Below are 22,788 nucleotides of genomic sequence, written 5' to 3'. Positions count from 1 at the left end.
TGGGCATTGGGGAACTTGGTCTCCTTATATTGTCTTGACTCTTACACATTCCTTGACTTATAAATTAACTTTTGTGGGTGAATTAGGTCTGAGGCTGAAAGTGTAGCTAAGGGATTCTATTTAGGACAAATTACTTAACTACACTCCTTTACTTACCTTAATATTCATTTATCCCTACTTATTTCAAAAAATTCAAAAATCCCTTATTTACCTATATATCCCGTGCACAACGCTATATATCCCGCTATGTGGAATGTATCAAACACTATGTATCCCGTGCACAATGCTATGTATCCCGTACACAACGCTATGTATCCCGCTATGTGGAATGTATCAAACCTAATGTATCCCATGCACAACGCTATGTGTCCCGCAAACATCATTTTTAAGGGATTTTTGGTAAATAGAAAACTAAAAGGGATAGGATATTATTTAATACTTATAATATGTGGTTCCTATAATTTATACTTCTATTTAATGCTAAATGTTTGTTGTATATGAAAATTTTCCGTTCTTTAACATGGTAAGAGCTAGGCCCAACCCAATTCCTTGTTTCTGATATTGGGCCCTTCCTTGACTTACATTGTCTAGCTCCAAATATCTTTGTCTTAGGCGCAAGCAATGAGAGTTTAGGAATGACATTTTATTCATATCATTAGAAATAAGGTTTGTGAAAGAAATTTAGCTATCTCATTTTGGTCAAGTTTTCCGGGGTAGTTTCCTCTATTCTTTAACACAAACAATTCCAAGTTAAAATTAGTTGTACTCTGAAGTTTAATTGTCATATTACTGTTCCTCCTGGCAAGTGAATTGACTAGTCGATCGAATATATACTGCACCACATATATATTCAGATTATTCAGCCAATTCAATACTTTTTCCCCAAAATTTCAGAATTCAGATTTCTCATCATCAAAGATTGAAGACTTTACATAACTTTTGTCATGCTTTGAAGAGTTCACCATAAGTAGTAGAATATCTGGGCATTGCAGAAGTAGCTATAAAAAGTATTAAGTTGACTACTTTCCAAAGCAGACAAAAATAAAGCACTAGAAGCCATATGCTTTGTTATCATACGCAATTTTGGCCTTATTTTAAGGGACTGAAAGCGAGAGAAGCAAAAAATTTCTTTAGTAAAAAAGTTCTCGTAAAACACAAGAATATTGTATTACCCATTTGGCCTTTTAACCATAAAGTAAAGAAAAACATAAGGAAAGCCTTCCCATCGTGTGTTGTCTCCCTTGTGCAGGACTATAACACTCGAGGCTCGTCTGGTACGAGGGATAAGAAAATAATTTATCTCGAAGTTAATTTTAGAATGAGTTAGTCCCTTGTTTGGTTTGAGATAAAATCGTGTTGTGATTGTAGTGTTATTTTTATCTAAAACATTGAGGATGAAATAACAATCCTGAAATAACTAATCTCAGAATATTGTCTTAACCAAATGAGCCCCTTAATTTTGTAATATAACATAGGTGAATTTAAGATTTTTACTTTATAAATTCAAACTTAGAGATTTTTAGCATTAAACCCATTATATTCTTAATGTCGTGAATTTATACCTATTATCTATCATAATTTTCATAATTTTTTATAAATAAAATCATTCTTCGTGAAAAAATATTAAATTCAGATGAACCTATTATCTTTGAACACCCAACCTATATAGATAATCTTTTACCCATGTATATTGGAGTATAATTTCTATACACACCTTTTTTTCGATCTACGTGACTTATCCTAATTATCCCATCACACCTTTTGGTGTTATATTATATGTTATTCTTGGAAGTTAGTTAAAAAAAAAATTACATTTATTAATGTACAGAAGTAAAACTCTGTACTTAAAATACTTCTCACCTCTGTTTTATTTTTCTACCCAAACTTCCTTTGATAACAGAACCATTCGTATTAGTCTCTGTTTTCAACAACATAATGCAAATCAAGAAGTTTTTGGTGATTCTAGTTTTTCTATATTTGTTATTTGTATCTGCAGCGATGAAAAACGATACAATCAAGAAACAGGTAGAGGAAAAACAGAGTAAGCAGCCGCAAAATAATTGGAAGCTGATGAGGCATTCACTTGATCATGTGTATTTTTCTAGTAAAAGAAGAGTGCCTAATGAATCTGACCCTCTTCATAATCGACGTTGAGGTTTAATTTTACACGCACCAATTTGGACTTTGAGCTCTCTTGATGTGAAATTAGTTGTCAGTCATGTTCTTTTTACTGTGTAATAGTCTACTAATCACATGCTCGACTTAGAAGACATTGAGGGGTAGGGTGGATGATAACCCTCCAAACCAACTGAGTCATCTCGAAGGACATCGTGAGTCATGATATTTTGGAATATTTTTTTGATTTTTTTTATGAGGATGAAATGATGATTATGATAGAATTTTACTTCGTGAAATTGCACATCTGATAGTCATGTTACTTTGCCACTTCTTGTAGTTACCTTCTTTTTTACCCCTTTCTATAGCTTTTCATTTCATTTTATTTTTGTAAGACTCGGAATTCATAACTTAGTATTATTGAAGGCGGAGGGTGCTTGCTGAGTTATTTCTTATATTTGTTTATGTAAGAAAAAAATAATGTATATAAGTGTTTTGCTTTTTTTTTTTTTTCTATCTTTTTAGTAGTTTGGGAAAATTTCTGTTCTCTTTTTTTAAGATAGAAAACCTCTTAATTTGGAATTTGGATTATGCTCTTCTTTTCCCTTTCTTCTTCTATACTCGAGCTATTGTTGATCAAGAGAAATTGATGAAGATAAAATAATACGTATAAAATTTATATGATATATAGTTCAAATTATATATTTGAAATCCACTGATTGGACTTTGAAGTGATTTCGCTGTCAAATTGTTTTGGCTAAGGTTTAATTAAAGTAACGATTGATATTGGCTATCGACTGGGTTTCCACTTAATCTGCAGTATCTCACAAAGTCATAATTCAACTATTCAATGATAGAGGCATAAATCTAATTTAACCTAAACAATTTACTATTTGTTTATTTTTAAAAATGTGTTAAATGTGAAAAATTAATACTTTTTTAGTAATTAGTAAGATAACAATGAACATGTTAGTATTTTGCGTTTAAAATAGGATTAGTGTACTACAGAAGTGCTAATTTATTTTTATCATGAGTCCGCATAATTTACTGTGTGTTTTTAAGAAATTCAATCAATCTTTATACACGATGTGTGGGATTACTTCCTTCGAGAATAATACAGATTTCTCTATTATTAGAGTCATGGTAGCTCAAATATCAATAACTAATTCGCAATATCACAGAAAGTCGTGATTTAACTACTCAATTATAGAGACATTAATCTAATTTTACCAAAATAATTTACTATTTATTTACTTTTAAAAACATGCTAAATGTGAAATATTAACTGTCTTTGGGTAATTAATAAGATAACGATATAACTGTATATTATAGAAATACTAATTTATTTTTATCACGAGTTCATAGAATTTATCGTGTACTTTTAAGAAATTCAATCCCTTTTTATAAACGATGTGTTAGATTACTTCCTCAGAGAATAGTATAGATTTCTCTATTATTGAAATCATGGCACCTCAAACACCAATAACTAATCCGCACTATCTCTCAAAGTCGCAATTTAACTATTCAATGATAGAGGCATGAATATAATTTTACCTAAATAATTTACTAATTATTTACTTTTTAAAATGTGTTAAATGTGAAAGATTAATACAGTTTGAGTAATTAATAAGATAACAATGAACATGTTAGTATTTTGCATTTAAAACAAAGGTTATAATGTATTACAGAAATACTAATTTATTTTTATCATGAGTCTACGAAATTTACTGTATATTTTTAAGAAATTGAATCCCTCTTTATACACTATGTGTTGGGATAACTTCCTTTGAGAACAATATAGATTTCCTTATTAGTGGAGTCATTGTACCTCAGACACCAATAACTAATCTGCAGTATCTCACAAAGTCGTAATTTAACTACTCAATGATAGATTACATGAAACTAGTTTTACCTAAATAAATTTACTATTTATTTACTTTTAAAAGTGTGTTAAATGTGAAAGATTAACACTCTTTGAGTAATTAATAAAATAACGATGAACATGTTTGTATTTTACGTTTAAGACTAGGATTACAGTGTATTACATAAATACTGATTTATTTTTATCATGAGTCCATAAAATTTACTATGTATTTTTTTAAAAATGCAATCCCTCATTATACATGATATGTTGAATTACTTCGTTCTAGAATATTACAAATTTCTCTATTATTGGAGTCATGTTACATCAAACACCAATAATTTTGTTGACCACGATTTGATGTTCACATGATGCGTACAATACCAATTTGAAAATGATCTTTTTCGTAAAAGACCTTGTATCTTTTTGGAACAAAATAACATCCGCAAAATTAATTAAAATAAAATTCGTACATTAGTCAAATAAATTAATATTTCGCAATATTAAAATTAAAGAGATTTCATTGGTTCAAAAAGCTTATCATTCAATTATTTGACCAAAGCTGAAACGAAATGACAATAACGACTTAAAACTTATCTTCTCCTCAACTTTCCCTTTTTTCATTCAACTAGGGACAAAATTCCTATAAGAAAAACATCATTTAAATTTCCATTTCTCTCAATTTCTCATTGACACCAACATAACATTTATTCGGTTCCATTTTTTTTTTGCCTTCCTGCTAAAACATATGATAAAACTCATGTTAAGGGTGTTTAATTATTTATCTTTATTATAGTGTATATTTTAGGGTTATCATTATTGTACAAATAAAAAAAATAAAATTTTGTCTTCCTGCTAAAACATGTCTGAAACTACGCATGCAGTTTCGACAAAGTTTGAACCAACAAATATTAAAAAATAAAATTGGATAAAGTAGCTAGGGATGACATGGATCACAACATTAACACGCCTAACTAATATGGTTTTAAAAACTGTAATTAAGATTAATTAACTAATGAAGTGGAACAACATCAATTTTCATGTTTCATGCTAATTGAAACCGAAATAATTACTTGACCTTTTCGAGGATTATTTAATTAAACAACGAAAATGTGAAATAAACTTTAAAACAAAAGAAAGGGGGATCATACTACATGTGAACTATGACAAGGACGTATTGTTTGCAAATCTTACCTGGCTAGAGGTGGATCCACATATATCAATAGGGGTGCATGTACACCCGTTAATTTTGAAAAAAAAATGTGTGTATATATATATATATATTGAGAAATTAACCGAAAATATAATATAATTAATAGTGCATCCATGAGGAACATAAGAGTGCCCTTGTGCCATTTGTACAAGCCAGAGGAACCACTCATGCAGAGGCGGAGCTAAGTGGGGGTTCATGGGTTCGGACGAATCTACTAGTTTTTTCATAAACCCTATATTTGTATTAGAAAATTAAATAAGTATATGTATATTAACATGTGAACCCCAAGCAAAATTGATTTAGAACCCCCAAATTCCTGACTGGGGCTCCGCCTCTACAGTGCCCCACGAGACTAGAGTTCGAATCCAGCTAGAGTTAGAGCTCATATTTTAGTGCACCCGAAATCTTCAAATCCTTAATTTGACTTTGATTACCTCTATCTTTTGGATGTAAAGATTTTTCTTTGAACCTTTGATTCGAACAAGAAATTACGAGAATACACATAATAGAAATGATTGACATGCATACCAATTAATGATATTCTGTTAGCATTACTAGTATGAAAGAAGAAACAGATACGCTGCAACCTGACTTATACTTCCTTATTACTCAATACTAGGATCGTTTGGTTCGCAAACAAAGTTATTCAGATATTATAATCTTGGAATTAATTTATCTTACCTCTTAGATGAGATAATATAACACTAAATATATTTAATCTCAAACTTAATTTTGAAATATCTCATCTTATCTCATGAGCAGAATGACCCTTAGCGATTTTGGCAGGTATAATTGGTCCTCTATAAGTGAATAATCAGTATATACTGTATGCTAATTATGTAACAAGCGTGCCATGTTATTTAGGACAGTAATTAATTAGAAGAGTAAATTAAAAGCCAAGTCTACTTTACCTTTTTTAACATCGAGAAGCACAAACTTTTTTTTTCTTCTTATGAAGTCGAGACCTTTAAGGTGGTACGGAACACATTGAATAAGACCAAGTAAAAGCATAGACAGAAATTTTCATAAACTTGACATTAAAGACAGAAATTAAAGAGCTTGTGGCCTTAATCATTTGTATTTATGCATCTTCCTTTTTCTTAAAATAATTATTCAATTTTTGAAATCCAGTGGTTCCACTAATTCAAATCAAATCGCGTAGGATTCATTTGGAGAAAGAAAGTGCTATTTACCAAGTTATTTTGGGTATGTTAAAGGAGGGCATTCTTTGAAATTTAGCAAATTATATTTGGGAACTTAGTTAGAATAAGGAGCTTGTACCAACATGTGGTGTGCTGAGATGGTTGTGATTCTTCTACAGATAAATTTATTGTTTACAATATAAGAAACATGAACTCGTAGTAACACTAGATATTATCCGCGATAGCACGTGACATGCTACGAGAAGGCTAAACTATGCACTTAGTGGTTAGTAGAATGTTGAGTTATTTACTTTGAAGAATGATCACTTTCCACTCAATACATTTAATTTTCTTCTTTTATAGAAATTTTACTAGTTTAGGAGCTAATTACTTACATACATAATTCTAGTTTGCAATATTATGAATTTTATCATATTTCGGTGCGTCCAGATACATGTATCTCGGGATACATATTACAGTTAAAATCAAGTATAATTTGTTCGAGATACATTGTATCCAAGTGTATCTGGTAGCAAAAACATATGTATCTAAGTATATCTTCCTCAATGTATAATAAGAAACTCTTAATTAGTGGTAAAATACATAGTTATTTAAAACTATAGGTAAAATTTTACTAAATTAGTATGTATGGTATGGATATATGTCTGATAAAGCAGCTTGCCCTTTTTCCCCCCTTAATGGTATACCCATATTCTAATTATCTTAAATTCGCCTATGGATCTCTTCAGGCTTAATTATTTCTGATTCAAGCCATTGAAAATGAAAAAAATTCACAAATAGCCACTAAAAATAACTTGATTAGGCTTCATAGCTATAATTTGTTAATTATGATTCGTAGCTACATGTAAGGGGGAGGAGAGAGGTGAGCGAGAGAGGACATAGAGTGTAGAGAGATGAATTATATTTGTATATATGTCGAATTGTATATGTATATCTATTAGATAATTATATATAACTGGTATACATATGTATTTGTATATCTAGAGAGCAAGATTGGGAGAGGGAGGAGAGAAGCGAGCAAGAGTGGGCAGAGAGGTGAATTGTATTTGTATATCTGTCATATAATTTTCTATGTATTATAATTTGTATTTGTATATGTATAAGAGAGGAGAGTGACACACATAATTATAACTAAAATGAGGCTGGGAGTGATAATTAATTCAAATTATAAGATATATTAGCTAATTAACTGATATATATTTGCTAATCCGCGTAATTTCCCCAAATAATTATTGAAAGTTCCATTGCAAGAAATGTTTTTTTTTCTTTAGTGTCAGTTATTACATTCCTCCATTTTATTTTAATTCCCACGCCTTCCTTATGTACATATTTTTTTTGTGTGTGTTTTACCAGATTTAAAAGTAAACATGTCTGATTAATTAAAGTAATAGATTCCATGTCGGTAGTATGCATTTTCTTACCTGATCAATCAAATCAGTATGTTTATTCATATCACTTACACCAACTAAATATTCGAAATTGGCACTAAAGCTTCATCACTAAGTATACATTTCAATTCCATATGAAAAGGATCAAACATGTGTACATATAATTTCTAGTAGATTTCTTAGTATTTTTCCTAGAGAAAAATGAGTTTGATCTTTGACATTGTTATTTCAAAAGATCATATTCTTTATTGGGAAAATGGAATTCAACAGAAAAGTAATTTTATGAAATAATAATAACTATTAATTGAGTGATCATGTGAGATATCAATCCATAAAAATGAATGGTTCTTTAAAAACATAAATTATTGTATAATCACCTCTTAAAGTTTTTTAATATTTCTTGAGAAATTTAAGCAAACACCTCTAATTTTTTTTAAAATTATTGGAGTTTCTCTGTCTCTCTTTTTTTACTAAGTGTAACGATCCATTTGGTCGTTTTGAGTAATAGAGTTTTTTATTTCATAAAAGACTTTTCGATAGATTTTATATGAGTATTTTGGACTATTCGTAACTACTATTATAAATTTAGTGGGGTGGTTTTAATTGTTTTTATTAGTGGTAGTTAATGGACTAAGTCCATAATTTATTTAAGGGAAAATTAGTAAACTAGTCAAACTCCCTAACATAATTATTAAAAACATCTATACTTTAAAATAATTATTGAAAATGTCAATATGTCAATATTTTAGCAAATAAAATGTATCATAATATAATTGATTTTGTTTCCTTTTATTTCTCAAATCAGGCTCCACATTTAACTAATTTTACTCCTTATACGTGAAAAAGAAGAAGAAAAAACTCTCATTACCCACTTTCCCCTCTTTCTAGGTTTTTACCCCAATTTTTTCCTCTCTCTTGAGTTTTTCACCATTGTTCTCTCATTTTCTTGTCTCTCTCTTGAGTTTTTCACCATTGTTCTAATCACCTCTTCTACTTTCCTCCAATTTGTTTAAGAAATCTCACAATTCCTTCAAAATGTTTTTCGCCCACTGATAAAGGTAAATACATTGTCACCAAGTGTCTTTTGATTTTCAAAATTGAGTGTTGAAGATTTCGAAAAACTTGTTGAAGACCAAGTTAAGGAAGAACAATTTTCTATTAGTTTGTTTTGTATTTATAATTTTTTTTTAGAATTTTGTATCCTTTCTCAATTAAAATTCAAATCTGTATGTATGCTATTAATATTTGTATTCATTCAAAATCTCATGTTGCATATATATGAATCTTGTATTTGTTCCTGATTTGAATTCATCCCAAAGGTTGTTGAAAACCGTATGTATGCTATTAATATTTGTATTCATTCAAAAATCATGTTGCATAGTTTATGAATCTGGTATTGTTCCTAATTTGTATTCATTCTAAAGGTATGTCAACTAGTTATGTATTTTATTTAAGAATGATTGCAACAAATATTCACTTATTCCTTTTCAGTTTTATATTTCATTCTCACTTTTTCATCATACTGTTTTTTGTATTTTATATATTATGCAAAATACTACATAAAAACTAGAATGAATACAAACACAAATAAAATACATTTTGGAATGAATACGACTTAAAAAAGGTTAAAAATTTTTGAAGAAAAAAATACATGAATACAAATACGTTTCTCAAATAACTATAGATTAATTTGGCATAACTATTGGAATGAATACAAACTAATAAAAAAAAATACAAGTTTCATTATACAAAATACAACATGAAAACTATAATGAATACAAATAATATACATATTGGAATGAATACGATTTAAAAAGGTTACAAAATTCTGGAAAAAAAAATAAAAATACATTGTGAAAAAGATACATGTTTGAGTTTTCTTTAAAAAATGTAATTGATGAGAAAATTAAGTGATATTTACCTTTTTTTGAAATATTCTCTCCCTTGATTTTCTCCTTTATGTTATTAAATAATTGTATTCTTTCAAATTAAGAAATACATAAATAAGATATATAACAAACTAAAATATTGAGACTTTTAATAAATATTGAAAATATGGCTAAGGGATACTATTAAATGCTAAAACATTGACATTTAAATTCTTTTTCCTTTATTTAATTAAATTATGGCCCATGAATAAGAATAAATTAGAGGGTTTAGTAATTATTTAATTATTAGATGATAATTATTTACCCTAAATAATTAAAAGACGAGACAAGAAGATTTACGGTAGAGGAAAACCTTACCTGCGACGTCTACCAGTGAAAACCGACACTCAGGTAACTTCATTCTTCAATTGCCTTAATTAATATTTGATGGTTTAGAGTTACCATTAGGCGTTTGCATGTGGTGCAATATCAAATATTTAGGGATAAAATGTAGTGCAAGTTGAGTGGTGGCGGCTTTGGGTTGTAGATGTAGTTGTTGCAGATTAATATTAATATTATTATTATATTATGATTGTGTATGGGAAATTAGGGATAAAGGACATTATTATAGTATTAAAGTTGAATGGAAAGAATTAAAGAAGCGAATTAGAAATTGTGATGTTAAATCCAATAATTTTTTTACGGCTACTTGTGATTAGAAATATAGATTTTCACATTCATGCTTTAGAAATTATGAAATCGATTTTTTTTTATTTACATGGCGTTTACTCTACCGTTTAAATCATGAAATTTATTTTTTTTAGTTTACACGACGTTTACCCTTCCGTTTAAATTATGAAATCGATTTTTTTTATTAACACGAAATTTAACCGACCGTTTAAATCACAAAAAAAAAACGATTTCATGATTTATAAAGCATGAATATGAAAATCTATATTTGTGATTGCTTGTATAAGGAAAATTAGATTTAAATCGATAATTGAGTCCTCCAATATTAATTTGAGAGTTAGAATTGTGAAGATCAAAATGATTACAAATGTTTCTATACAATTGTGTTAATTAATTAATGATATTGAGGCTTAATTGATTAATCAAATTTTGGATTAGTTTCTTGTGGCTTTTATATATTGTCCTTTTATATACTTAAATTAAACAATTGTCAATATGTTGGTGTGCTATAAATAGGAGTGAACGCAAAAAACTAAAAAAAAAAAAGGGAGAGAGGCAACCTTTAGCCTTATAAGGCGCAGGGATCTTGCGCCTTTTTCTTTAACAAATTTACATGCCGTTTATTTTACGGTTTAAATATTACCTTTTTGGTTACAAATTTATTTTTATTGTCATTTTGGAATTTTTCGGCCAATTCTTTTGCTCTTTTAGACTTCGGACTCTACTTTTGCTCATTTTGTTAGATTTGCTTTAATGAAATTTAAGAATTTATTCTAGAGCTAGATGCCACTTTTTCCTAGCATAGGTTAGCATCTTTAGCAATGCGAAAAATATAAACGAGAGAAGAGACCTGCAAATGATTTGATTATGACAAGTGGTGGTGTTATGTCAGTTCAAGTATTTTTATTGAGCATTTGCCATTTTTCTTATTAGCATAACTATCGAATAACTCTGTTACTAACGCTTAAACTTGAGACTCATAAATTATCAGACCATTACTTTGGGTTGATACTCCATTCGTCTCAATTTATGTGACACATTTTGAATTTTAAGATTCAAATAAAATTAATTTTGACCGTAAATGTTTCATATCTCTTTTAAATATTTTGAATTGTAAATTACTGTCACTTATAATAGTTTTTACTTAAGTTATAAATATATAAATTTTATTTCAAAACAATCGAAGATTTATGCGTAAATTGTCGGTCAAACTTAAACTGTTTGACTCTCAAAAAATAAAATGTGTCACATAAATTGAGACATAGCAAGTATTATTCAATATTCTGTGTATTAAATTCCCATAAGAATCTCACATAAACTAATATGACCGCCTGAGCAATCTTCATCTCTTATATTTTAAAGAAAAAAGATAAATTTTGGCCAGATGGCCAGATTTTTATTACATTTGTTGTCTCAATTCATGTGATATAGTTTAAATTGATCAAGATTTAAAAAACAAAACAAAATATTTTTGAAACTAGTGATCTAAAATAAGTTGTAGATGTTTGTATAGTTAAGAATTATTTCATTAACCGTATTTGAAAGTTAAATTGTTACTATTTATGAAATTGTGTAATTTTTTTAGATCGACAAAAAAAATGAGTTATAAAAATTGAGACAAATAAAATAATTAATTAGGCCAAAATGGTCAATTAGTCCAATAAAATAGGATCTTGATCCAAAAATTGAATTAGACTCAAAATTTATTTCTTCACGCAATTGCTACTTACATATGTGTGAGAGTATTGTACAACACTTGTTAATACAATAAACTCATTCCATTTAAAAAATAATGGCCTACTTTCCTTTTTAGTGTGTTTAAAAAAGAATGACCCTTTTTTTTTAGGGAAAAGGGTATGAAAATACTTCAACTTTGGTCGAAATTGTTGTTACGATACCAAACTTTATGGAGGACCTTTTATCCCCTGCACTATTTAATAGTGTATTTTAAAGGTATATGTGTGCCCACGTGGACACATTACTATTTATAATTATGCAATATTTATGATGTCCATGTGGACACATATATACCTTTAAAATATACTATTAAATAGTACAAAGGGGTAAACGGTTCTTTCCAAAGTTCGGATATATTTCAGACTTTTTTCCCTTTTTTTTATTGACAACACTTTGATTTCAAATTTTCACGTGGTCTCAAAATTAAAGGACATTTATGTACATTTAACGTAACTTTAATTTAAAACCATAAGACTGAAAATTCTTCTTTATTTTCTTAAATTCAATGCCATATAAAACTACTTCATAATTTTTAAGCGGATTGAGTGAGAGATGGTTAGTTACTACTACCCATTTTTCTGAATTTTACATTTCAAAACCAATAGGTAAACTAGTTTTCTTTCCAAACTCTACCGAGTTTCACAATTCAATTGTGTTTCACGTGATCCTTTAATTAATACCACCAATATAATATAAGGTGGGCAAATACCGTCTATATAATAAAATATACTACGCAGCCGGCAGCACTAAGTTGAGAAGAGTTCTAATAAGTTCAAGCATTTTTAATTTTCAAGTTATTAAATTCAGCCATGCAGAACTTTTATAATTCTAATTCCTCTTATTACTACCTAGCTATCATCTTTCTATTTTTCCTCATAATTTTATTGAAACATTTGATTCATCCAAAAAAACATTTACCACCTAGTCCTTTGTCTCTCCCAATAATAGGCCATCTTTACCTTATCAAAAATTCACTTCACCAAACATTAACCTCTTTATCAACTAAATATGGTCCGGTTTTATACCTCCGTTTCGGGTGTCGAAATATGTTGATTGTGTCCTCTCCATCCTCTGTAGAAGAATGTTTCACGAAAAATGATGTTGTATTTGCAAACAGGCCACAGAGCATGCTAGGTGACCGGGTTTCTTTTAACTATACTGCTATTTTTTGGGCACCGTACGGTCAACTCTGGAGGGTTCTCCGCCGTCAAACGGCGGTTGAACTCTTCTCTTCAAACAGTCTTCAAAAGTCTTCTTTAATTCGAAATGAAGAAACTGGGATTTTGATTCGCTCTTTGTTTAAAGCCAGTGAAAAGAATACACGTGGCGGTACTAGGGTTGACTTGAGTTATTGGGCTTTTACTTTTGTGTTTAATGTTATGATGAGAATTGGTACTGGAAAAAGTTGTGTGAGTGAGGAAGATATAGGAATGGAAAAGGGGAAAAAGATTATTGAAGAGATGAGGGGTGTTTTCTTTGCAAATTTGTTGATTTTAAACGTGTGTGATTTTTTGCCAATTTTGAAATGGTTTGGTTATAAAGGGATTGGGAAAAAAATGGACTTAACGAGTATGAAGAGAAATGAATTTTTAAACAAATTACTTGACGAATTTCGACAGAAAAAAAGTAGTAGTAGTAGTGATCATGTTGCTAAGGGGAAGAAGGCGACACTAGTTGAAACTTTATTGTCTCTGCAGGAATTTGAACCTGAATTCTACACGGACGATCTCATTAAAAGTCTTCTAATGGTACGTACATACGTTCCCTCAAACAATTGCATAAAGTTGGTACTATTAGATGTCCTTGATTTGATTCATAACTTTTAATAAATAAATATATATATATTCCTGTATGCAATATATATCCTTACAAATTTTGCTGGCATGTTTTTTTGAGTATAGACGTGAAAATAATTGGCTCACTGTCGGCATTAGTTTCTAAAGATTATAAATATGAGAAATTACATGATTAGACACATTCCATTATCATATATACTGTAATTATCTATATCTTCAAAATATTACGTATCTTACTACTTAAATAAATGTTTTCTATCATATATTGAGGAAGATACACCTAGATACATGTATTTTTAGTATCAAATACACTAAAATAGGGAGAGATGCGAGCAAGATGGGGAGGGAGGTGAGAGAGATTTGTTACCAGATACATGTAAACCCACTTGTATACAATGTATCTAGAAAAATTACACCTAATTTTGACCCCATGTATCTCGAGATACATGTATCTGGACGTATCTAGACACTCCAAAATCTAATAAGATTCATAATATTGCAAATTAGAGTGTATCTGAATAATTAACTCTTAAACTAGTGAATTTATATAAGTTTCCATTATAAATATTAGAGTAAATTACAACCCAATACCTTTGGGTCATCTAGTTTACAAAATAAATGTACATAGACCATAGTGTATAGATAATGTAAAATTTATACTAATATACATATTTTCTACATACACATATGCAATATGTATACACAACATATATAATAGAGTTTATATGCAATGCATATTTTGGTCATTTTTGATAAATAAGATGATCGAATAGTATATATATATATATATATATAACTATTTCTATTGGTTATTTAAGACCTATTTTTATCTTACAAAAAAGTGAACTCAAAAATGTTAAATTTGAGTGCACCAACTTGTGCGACAAAAATAAGTCGCACATAATTAATATCAATGTTATAACATCACAAAAGAAAGTTTTTCAAAGTTACTCAACTTTGCGCAAAGTATCACAGGAGAAAATATTTACTACTTTGTTTTCTCCCAGTGACTTCATGTGATTGATATTTCTATTACAAAGAAGAATAGTGTAGTTACTTTTATTTTACTTAGGTAGTCACTTTTTCATTACAAATTAGTTGGTGTAATATTAAAATGAAAGTTGAGTGACGATCCATGAAATTACCAAACTGACAATATATAATTTGCTTTTACTAATGTGTGTCTATGGTGTTTTAGGTTTTGTTTGTTGCGGGAACAGAGACCACATCAATGACCATTCAATGGGCAATGCGACTTCTTTTAGCTCACCCTAAAGCATTTCAAAAATTGAGATCCGAAATTGACAATAATGTAGGGAACGAGCGCTTATTAAACGAATCCGATTTAACTAATCTTCCTTATTTACAATGTGTTATAAACGAGACGTTGCGATTATACTCTCCAGTACCTCTTCTATTGCCTCACTACTCATTAGAAGATTGTACCGTTGGTGGCTACGATGTACCAAAAAATACAATCCTAATGGTTAACGCTTGGGCCATTCATAGGGACCCCGCATTATGGGACGAACCTGAAAAGTTCATGCCAGAGAGATTTGAGGCTATGGAAGGGGAAAAAGAAGGATTTGGTTATAAATTTGTACCGTTTGGTATGGGGAGAAGAGCATGCCCTGGAGACAATATGGGTATGCGTACTGTTTCATTGGTATTGGGTTCGTTGGTTCAATGGTTTGATTGGAAAAATGTGGAATTACATGAAAATTATAAGATGGATGAATACTATAATTCTAAAGTAATTTCAAGTAAGGATAAGCCTTTTGAGGCTATTTGCATTCCTCGTTAGAATTAATTTCGAGTAAGAATTGTGTGTTGTGTAATAAATAAGTATGCTAGATGGATCTTGGTGTGTGTTTATGTGATATATAAGGATTTTATCTTTGTGTTTTTATGGAATGTACTATCCAAATAAGTTCAATATTGTGGAAATGGATTAAGAGTGTGTTTGGATTGATTTATACTTTCTCGTTTTTATTTTATATGATTTTAGTTTAATTTCACATGGAGTTTAAAAAAAAGAAAGAAAGTGACTTTTAAAACTTGTGGTCTAAAATAAGTGATAAATATTTGTGTGACTATAAAACATTCCATTAATGGTAAAATGAACATTTTAAAGTTTATGTTACTATTTAATATAGAAATGTGTCATTTTTAGACTATTAAAAAAAAGTAAGTCATATAAACTCACATGAAGTAGTGTTTTTCAAGTTGAAATAATTTTTAAAGCGATTTTGTAGTGTTTCAATAAAATAAAATATTGTTTTTAAGCTAACACGACAAAAATAAATAAAAAATAAGAAGTTATAATTCTTAATTTATGATTGTTGATTTATAAGCCAGAAACTATAAGCTCATCCAAACATGCTCATTCTTTAGTAGATTTCCCAAAAACAGTTAATTCTCCTCTTGTATTTCCCATTTATACATAGCAGTAAATTATTCTTGTTATGATCTACACAAAACTTGTATTTTATTCTAAAATAGATTTTTATTTTTACTTATCGTTTTTGATACATCAAAAAAAGATAATTTCTTTTTGTTGAGATATGAGCTGATGATAAAGCAAAGAGAGTACAAGTTAAAGCTGTTAGGGTTAATAAAGGGCAGATTAGTCTTTTCCAACTAATCAGCTATAACAAACTTTCTGTTAGTAGATTCTAGAAGTTAGTTACACAATGTAATAGAAATTAGCTATAAATACTAGTCTTACACTGATGTATTACTCAGTCTTTGAACTCAAACAATGAGAGTTTCTCTCCTTCAATGTTAGCTCCTTGTTAATGGAGTTTTTCTGTTAATTCTGCTTGATTTTACTTACGTTCATGGTATCAGAGCCCTCCACAGCAATCTCTGTGGAAGGTGACTGGTGTTTGGATCAAAGAATTGAGTATTTGATTCACAGATTCATCAATTGTTTCAGTAGAATTGCAAATCTAAGCTAGGATCTGTTATTCAAATTGTGTTGTTTGTCATTTGCTTCCGCGACTGTTGATTGATTGGAGCATCAGAGAAATGGAAACTAACAGAGCAACTGTAGATCTGGATCAAACATTCAACAATGAACAGAATGAGAGTACATCCACACCACTTCATGTTGCATCTGGACAAGGTATTGATTACAATCATCCTCTCTTCCTTAGTCCGACTGATATTAGTGGAGTTAGCATTATTTCCTTTCAATTGATTGGTGTTGAGAATTATACCTTATGGAATCGTTCCATTACACTAGCACTACTAGGAAGGAACAATGTAGGGCTAGTAGATGGATCCTGTATGAAAGAGATGTTTGGTGAAGAACTGTGGGGACAATGGGAAAGGGTTAATGCAATTGTACTTTCGTGGTTAATGAATTTAGTGTCAAAAAGTCTGCTTAGTGGTATTGCTTTTACATCCAGTGCTTTTCAAGTCTGGAATGATTTAAAAGAGGGATTTAACAGGATAGATGGATCTAGAACCTACAGTCTACATAAGGACATTGCTTCATTACATTAGGGTACTGATTCTGTGTTTGTGTACTACACGAAACTCAAAACACTATGGGATGAGTTTGAAGATTTGGTTCCTGCTCCTTGCTGTAACTGTGACAAGTCTAAAGGATTTGTTGCTCATCTGAATAGGCAGAGGTTATATCAATTTTTGATGGGGTTAAATGAATCTTATCATCAGGCTAGGAGCTAAATATTGATGATGAATCCTTTACCAACTACTAATCATGCATATGCTATAATAGTGGGGGATGAGTGCCAAAAGGCTGTGGTTTCAGTCACTAACAACATGGGATTAAACTCAGTTGGAGGAGACTCTGTAGCTATGTTTTCTAAAACTAGTACTTCTTTAGGACTAAGTCAACAGTTCAAAAAGAATTCTATTCTGGTATGTTATTTCTGTCATTGTAAGGGTCACAACAAAGAATTTTGTTATAAGATTGTTGGATATCTACCAGACTTCAAGTCTAAAAGGAAGGTACAGGGGACTTCCTCAGACTCACACCATCAGTTAGCTCACTTCTCATATGGTATGAATACCAATGTTCCTGTTCCAGGATGGGGAAGGAAATCTGATACTACTCAGGTTACTGATGAAGTGATAGAAAATTCCAAAGGGCACAAAGCAATGAGTCAAGCTGAGATGAAGGTCAAACAGCTTCTTCAGGGCTGCACTTTTACAAAGGAACAATATGATCATATTCTCACAGGTTTCTAGAACAAGAATGAATCTACTTCTTCAGACTGTTATCCTGCACATGCTGCTCACACTGCAGGTAAAACTTTCTTTGTTTCTGAAAATAGTAAAGTGTGGATTGTAGATACTAGTGCAACAAACCATATGGTGTCTCAGTTGGATATGTTTATCAAAGGGTCTGTGATCAAGTTAAAGGCTCCTAAGAGTGTGTAGTTGCCTAATGGAAACACTACACAGGTGACTCATGTTGGTTCTTGTGCTCTATCAGATAGAAGTATTATTTTCAATGTCTTCTATCTACCTGAATTCAAGTATAATCTAATGTCAGTGAGCAAACTAACAAAGGAACTTGGGTGCTCAGTCACTTTTTTCCCTAACTGTTGTGTTTTCCAGGAACTTTACAGTGGAAAGGTGAAGGAGATTGGTGAAGAAGAAGGATGTTTGTATACTCAAAAAAATTTTGGTGAAAAGAAAGGATGTTGGTTCACTGATAAGAAAGATTCTGCACTATCAGTTGCTCAAACTGCCTCAGAGTTGGAGCTGTGGCATCAAAGACTAGGACATGTGTCCTCAGGAGTTCTTGCTAGGATGTTTGATATGAATAATCAAAGTATGAGTAGAGTGTCTAAGTGTCTAGTTTGTCCCTATGCTAAACAGACAAGGCTTACTTTTCCTTCTAGTAGCATTAAAAGTTCAAACAGTTTTGATTTGATTCATGTTGACCTCTGGGGTCCTTATAGCACACCTACTTTTGATGGAAATAAATACTTTCTTACAATAGTTGATGACTTCTCACGGATGTCCTGGATTTTTCTATTAAAGCATAAATATGATGTGAGCATGTCTATACAACTGTTTCTAAAGTTTGTTAAGAATCAGTTTGCTAAAACCATCAAAGTGATACGGACTGATAATGGTACTGATTTTGTGAATTCTGTGTGTGAAACTATGTTTAAGGAGATGAGAGTTATTCATCAGAGATCATGTCCCTACACCCCTCAGCAGAATGGAGTGGCTGAACGAAAGCACAGACATCTACTTGAGGTTACAAGGGCCTTAAGGTTTCAGGCAAAAATTCCCTTACAGTTCTGGGGACATTGTGTGCTAGCTGCATCACACATTATTAATAGACCACCTAGTAGTGTGCTTAACTTTCAAACTCCCTATGAGAAGCTATATGATCGAAAACCAGATTTATCACACTTCAGAACTATTGGTTGCTTATGTTTTGCAAAGGTTCTTCCTGCACATGATAAGATGATGCCCAGATCTAGAACTGCAGTTCATATGGGATATTCAAAAATACAGAAGGGGTACATTCTATTTGACATTGCTACTAGATTATTCTTTGTCAGTAGAGATGTCATATTTAAGGAAGATGTGTTCCCTTTTTCACATACCGACATCACTGATAGCCAACCAGTCTTTGTAGACAATTTGCAGGCTTTAGATTTTCTCTTTCACGCCACTCCTCCTCAGGCTCCTGTTACACCTAATTGTAATGAAGATACAGTTACAGCAGCTTCTCCTTATTCAGAACCTGAGTTAGAGGTACCTGATCCCTTGACCACTTCTCAGGCTACTGACATCATTGAGGAAACAGTCTAAGAGGTTCCTGTGCAGGTTGTACCAGTGTATACTAGAAAGTCCTCAAGAACTACACACAAACCTCTATGGATGAAGGATTTCGTTTCTCTCAACATAAATAAGGATGTGAAGTATCCCTTATGCAACTACATGAGCTATAGTCATCTATCTCCTACCTATTAATGTTATATAATTGCTACCTCCTCTCTGAAAGAACCTTGTACTTACTCAGATGCAGTTAAGGATCCTAGATGGGTTGATGCTATGAAAACTGAGATTCAAGCCTTAGAAGACAACAACACTTGGGAGATCACAGATTTACCCCAAGGGAAGAAGCCTATAGGCTGCAGGTGGATATATAAGATTAAGTACAAAGCTACAGGGGAAGTTGAGAGGTTTAAAGCCAGGTTGGTAGCTGAGGGGTATAGCCAACAAGAGGGTATTGATTACAAGGAAACTTTCTCACCAGTTGTTAAGATGGTGACTGTGAGATCTGTTGTTTCTCTTGCATCTTCAAGGCACTGGCATATTCATCAGATGGATGTTTTTAATGCTTTCTTGCAGGGAGATCTAGAGGATGAAAATTATATGCAGCTTCCTCAAGGTTTTGTCAGTCAAGGAGAGAAGGTGTGTAGACTGACCAAGTCACTGTATGGGCTCAAGCAAGCTCCAAGGCAGTGGAATCACAAGTTGACTGAAGCTCTTGTTGCTCTTAAGTTCAAACAAAGCCAATATGATTACTCATTTTTCATCAACAAGTCAGAAGCTGGAATTTGTATTGTGCTAGTCTATGTGGATGATATGTTAATTACTGGCAGCAGTCTTGAATTAATAGAAGACACTAAACAGGCACTACAAAAGGCTTTCAAGATGAAGGACCTAGGTGAACTAAAGTATTTCCTAAGTATTGAGTTTAGTAGATCAGCAGATGGTATACTGATGCATCAAAGGAATTATGCTCTGGAGCTTATAACTGAGGTTGGTATGACAGCAGCCAAGCCTGCAGGAACCCCTATCGATGTCAATGTTAAGTTAACATCAATACAGTATGATGAGCAGGTAAAACTGAGAGATAATTCTGAGGACCCATTGGCAGATCAGACAATGTACCAGAAACTAATTGGAAAGTTGTTATATCTTAACATGACAAGGCCAGACATATCCTTTAGCACACAGACTTTGAGTCAATTTCTACAGCAACCAAAGAAGTCACATATGGATGTTGCATTGAGAGTGGTGAGATACTTAAAAAAGGAACCTGGTCAAGGTCTATTGCTGGCTAGTTCCTCAAATGAACTAGTCACTGCATTTTGTGATGCTGATTGGGCTTCACGTCCACTTACTAGAAGATCAGTTACAGGGTACATGATCAAGATAGGCAAGTCATTGGTGTCATGGAAAGCAAAGAAGCAGACCACAGTGTCCAAAAGTTCAGCTGAAGCTGAATACAGGAGCCTAGCATCTGCAGTCTCAGAGTTGGTGTGGTTACTTGGAATGTTGAAAGAAGTAGGAGCTAATATTAAGCTACCAGTGCAAGTATATAGTGACAGTAAAACTGCCATACAAATTGCTGCAAATCCATTGTATCACGAGAGGACAAAGCATATAGAGATAGACTGCCATTTCATAAGGGAAAGACTACAACAAGGCTTGATCAAAATAGACTATCTACCTACACAAGAGCAACCAGCAGACATTTTGACAAAAGGATTGTCCAGGATACAACATGAACATCTAGTATCCAAGCTAGGTGTGTTGAACATCTTTACACCTCCTAGCTTGAAGGGGAGTGTTGAGATATGAGCTGATGATAAAGCAAGGAGAGTACAAGTTAAAGTTGTTAGGGTTAATAAAGGGCAGATTAGTCTTTTCCAACTAATTAGTTATAACAAACTTTCTGTTAGTAGATTCTAGAAGTTAGTTACACAATGTAATAGGAATTAGCTATAAATACTAGTCTTACACTGATGTATTACTCAGTCTTTGAACTCAAACAATGAGAGTTTCTCTCCTTCAATGTTAGCTCCTTGTTAATGGAGTTTTTCTGTTAATTCTGCTTGATTTTACTTACGTTCACTTTTTCATGTTTTACCCTTAATATTAAATACTAATCTCCAAGTCATTTTCGGAGATCTAATACTAAACATCAATATTTAATATGGATATCATGATAAAATAACTATGTCAATAATTATTTTTTCAATAGGTGTACCAAATTTAACACTGACAAGTAAAAATGAACAAAGACGATAAGAGTCAAATCCATATTAATTTTTTTGCATTAAAAAACTTACTTAGTACATATTAAACGCCAAATGTTTGTTACACTTCGCTTTCACTCTCTCTATCTTCTCCTTATCTATCTGCTTCATCCTTTTTCGTAAAGTGATAATACTACAGTATTTGCTATCGAATTTGTCAATTACTTGATCAATTTCCCTTTGTTTGTTGATAATGTAAAGACTACTTTTTTTGTAATAGATTTCAGTTTCCACCTACTTTTTATCTTGAGAAAGTCGCTCACTCAACTTTAAACTTTTCTTTAAGAAAGTTCCATAGTACGTGACTTTCTGAGAGAAAAGCCTCCATAATTGAGTGACTTTATGAGAGAAGAGTTTATAATTGAGATAAAAATCATAGTTGAGTGATTTTCTGAGTGAAATTCATAGTTCAATAACTTTTTGGTTAAAAATTAAAGTTGAGTAACTTTTTGAGTGAAAAATTCACAGTTCAATAACTTTTTGGTTAAAAATCAAAGTTGAATGATTTTCTGAGAGAAAAATGGTTAGTTGAGTGATTTTTCTTATACAAACCTCTTTCTGTTGTGGAATTAGTTGATAGGAGTACTTGACAACCACGCATGCATGTTAGTTCCAGCCAGAGGTGGACGCGTGTGTTTACATGGTTATGTGCACTCATTAACTTTGAATTATTTTTTTAATTGTATATATATCCAGAAGCTAATATGTATTTTGGAAAAATTTCCCTCCCTATATATATACCTCAATATACTTGTATATTTTTCCTGCTCACGCGACTAGTGGCATTATTCCTCGATCGTCATTGAAAATTTCACTATATTAAAATAATATTTTTGGTGCTGTCTTCAAATCTTAGAGTTCCCCTTTTGTTCCGACTCGTGGTCCCAACACCCCTTTCACTTGGTTGTT

At 31.4% G+C, this 22,788-nt stretch overlaps 3 protein-coding genes across 4 annotated transcripts in view; 2 read left to right on the top strand and 1 right to left on the bottom strand.

Annotated features, from left to right (window-relative positions):
• The window catches only part of LOC125857134 (WD40 repeat-containing protein HOS15-like), a 281,455-nt gene that overhangs the window by 19,882 nt on the left and 238,785 nt on the right, over window positions 1-22,788 (bottom strand). The gene's annotated exons all lie outside the window — the stretch shown is intronic.
• On the top strand, window positions 12,844-15,635 carry LOC125857138 (cytochrome P450 81C13-like). The gene is made up of 2 exons (XM_049536815.1): window positions 12,844-13,783; window positions 15,030-15,635. The coding sequence occupies exons 1-2, from the start codon at window positions 12,845-12,847 to the stop codon at window positions 15,633-15,635; spliced, it is 1,545 nt and encodes a 514-aa protein (XP_049392772.1). The 5' UTR covers window position 12,844.
• Window positions 16,862-19,639, top strand: LOC125854726 (uncharacterized). The gene is made up of 6 exons (XM_049534308.1): window positions 16,862-17,254; window positions 17,342-17,423; window positions 17,580-17,653; window positions 17,747-18,044; window positions 18,111-18,207; window positions 18,436-19,639. The coding sequence occupies exons 1-6, from the start codon at window positions 16,862-16,864 to the stop codon at window positions 19,637-19,639; spliced, it is 2,148 nt and encodes a 715-aa protein (XP_049390265.1).

Source organism: Solanum stenotomum, chromosome 2, assembly GCF_019186545.1.
Source record: "Solanum stenotomum isolate F172 chromosome 2, ASM1918654v1, whole genome shotgun sequence".
In the NCBI taxonomy this organism is placed as follows: domain Eukaryota; kingdom Viridiplantae; phylum Streptophyta; class Magnoliopsida; order Solanales; family Solanaceae; genus Solanum; species Solanum stenotomum.
Note: the sequence above shows the minus strand (reverse complement) of the source record. Positions and strands in the feature narration are given on the sequence as shown.

Coding starts and splice junctions, on each gene's coding strand:
- LOC125857138 (XM_049536815.1), top strand. CDS start 12,845: ATGCAGAACTTTTATAATTCTAATTCCTCTTATTACTACCTAGCTATC. Junction 13,784..15,029: donor TCATTAAAAGTCTTCTAATG/GTACGTACATAC, acceptor ATGGTGTTTTAG/GTTTTGTTTGTTGCGGGAAC.
- LOC125854726 (XM_049534308.1), top strand. CDS start 16,862: ATGGAAACTAACAGAGCAACTGTAGATCTGGATCAAACATTCAACAAT. Junction 17,255..17,341: donor TTACATCCAGTGCTTTTCAA/GTCTGGAATGAT, acceptor TCATTACATTAG/GGTACTGATTCTGTGTTTGT. Junction 18,208..18,435: donor TTGGATATGTTTATCAAAGG/GTCTGTGATCAA, acceptor GGAACTTTACAG/TGGAAAGGTGAAGGAGATTG.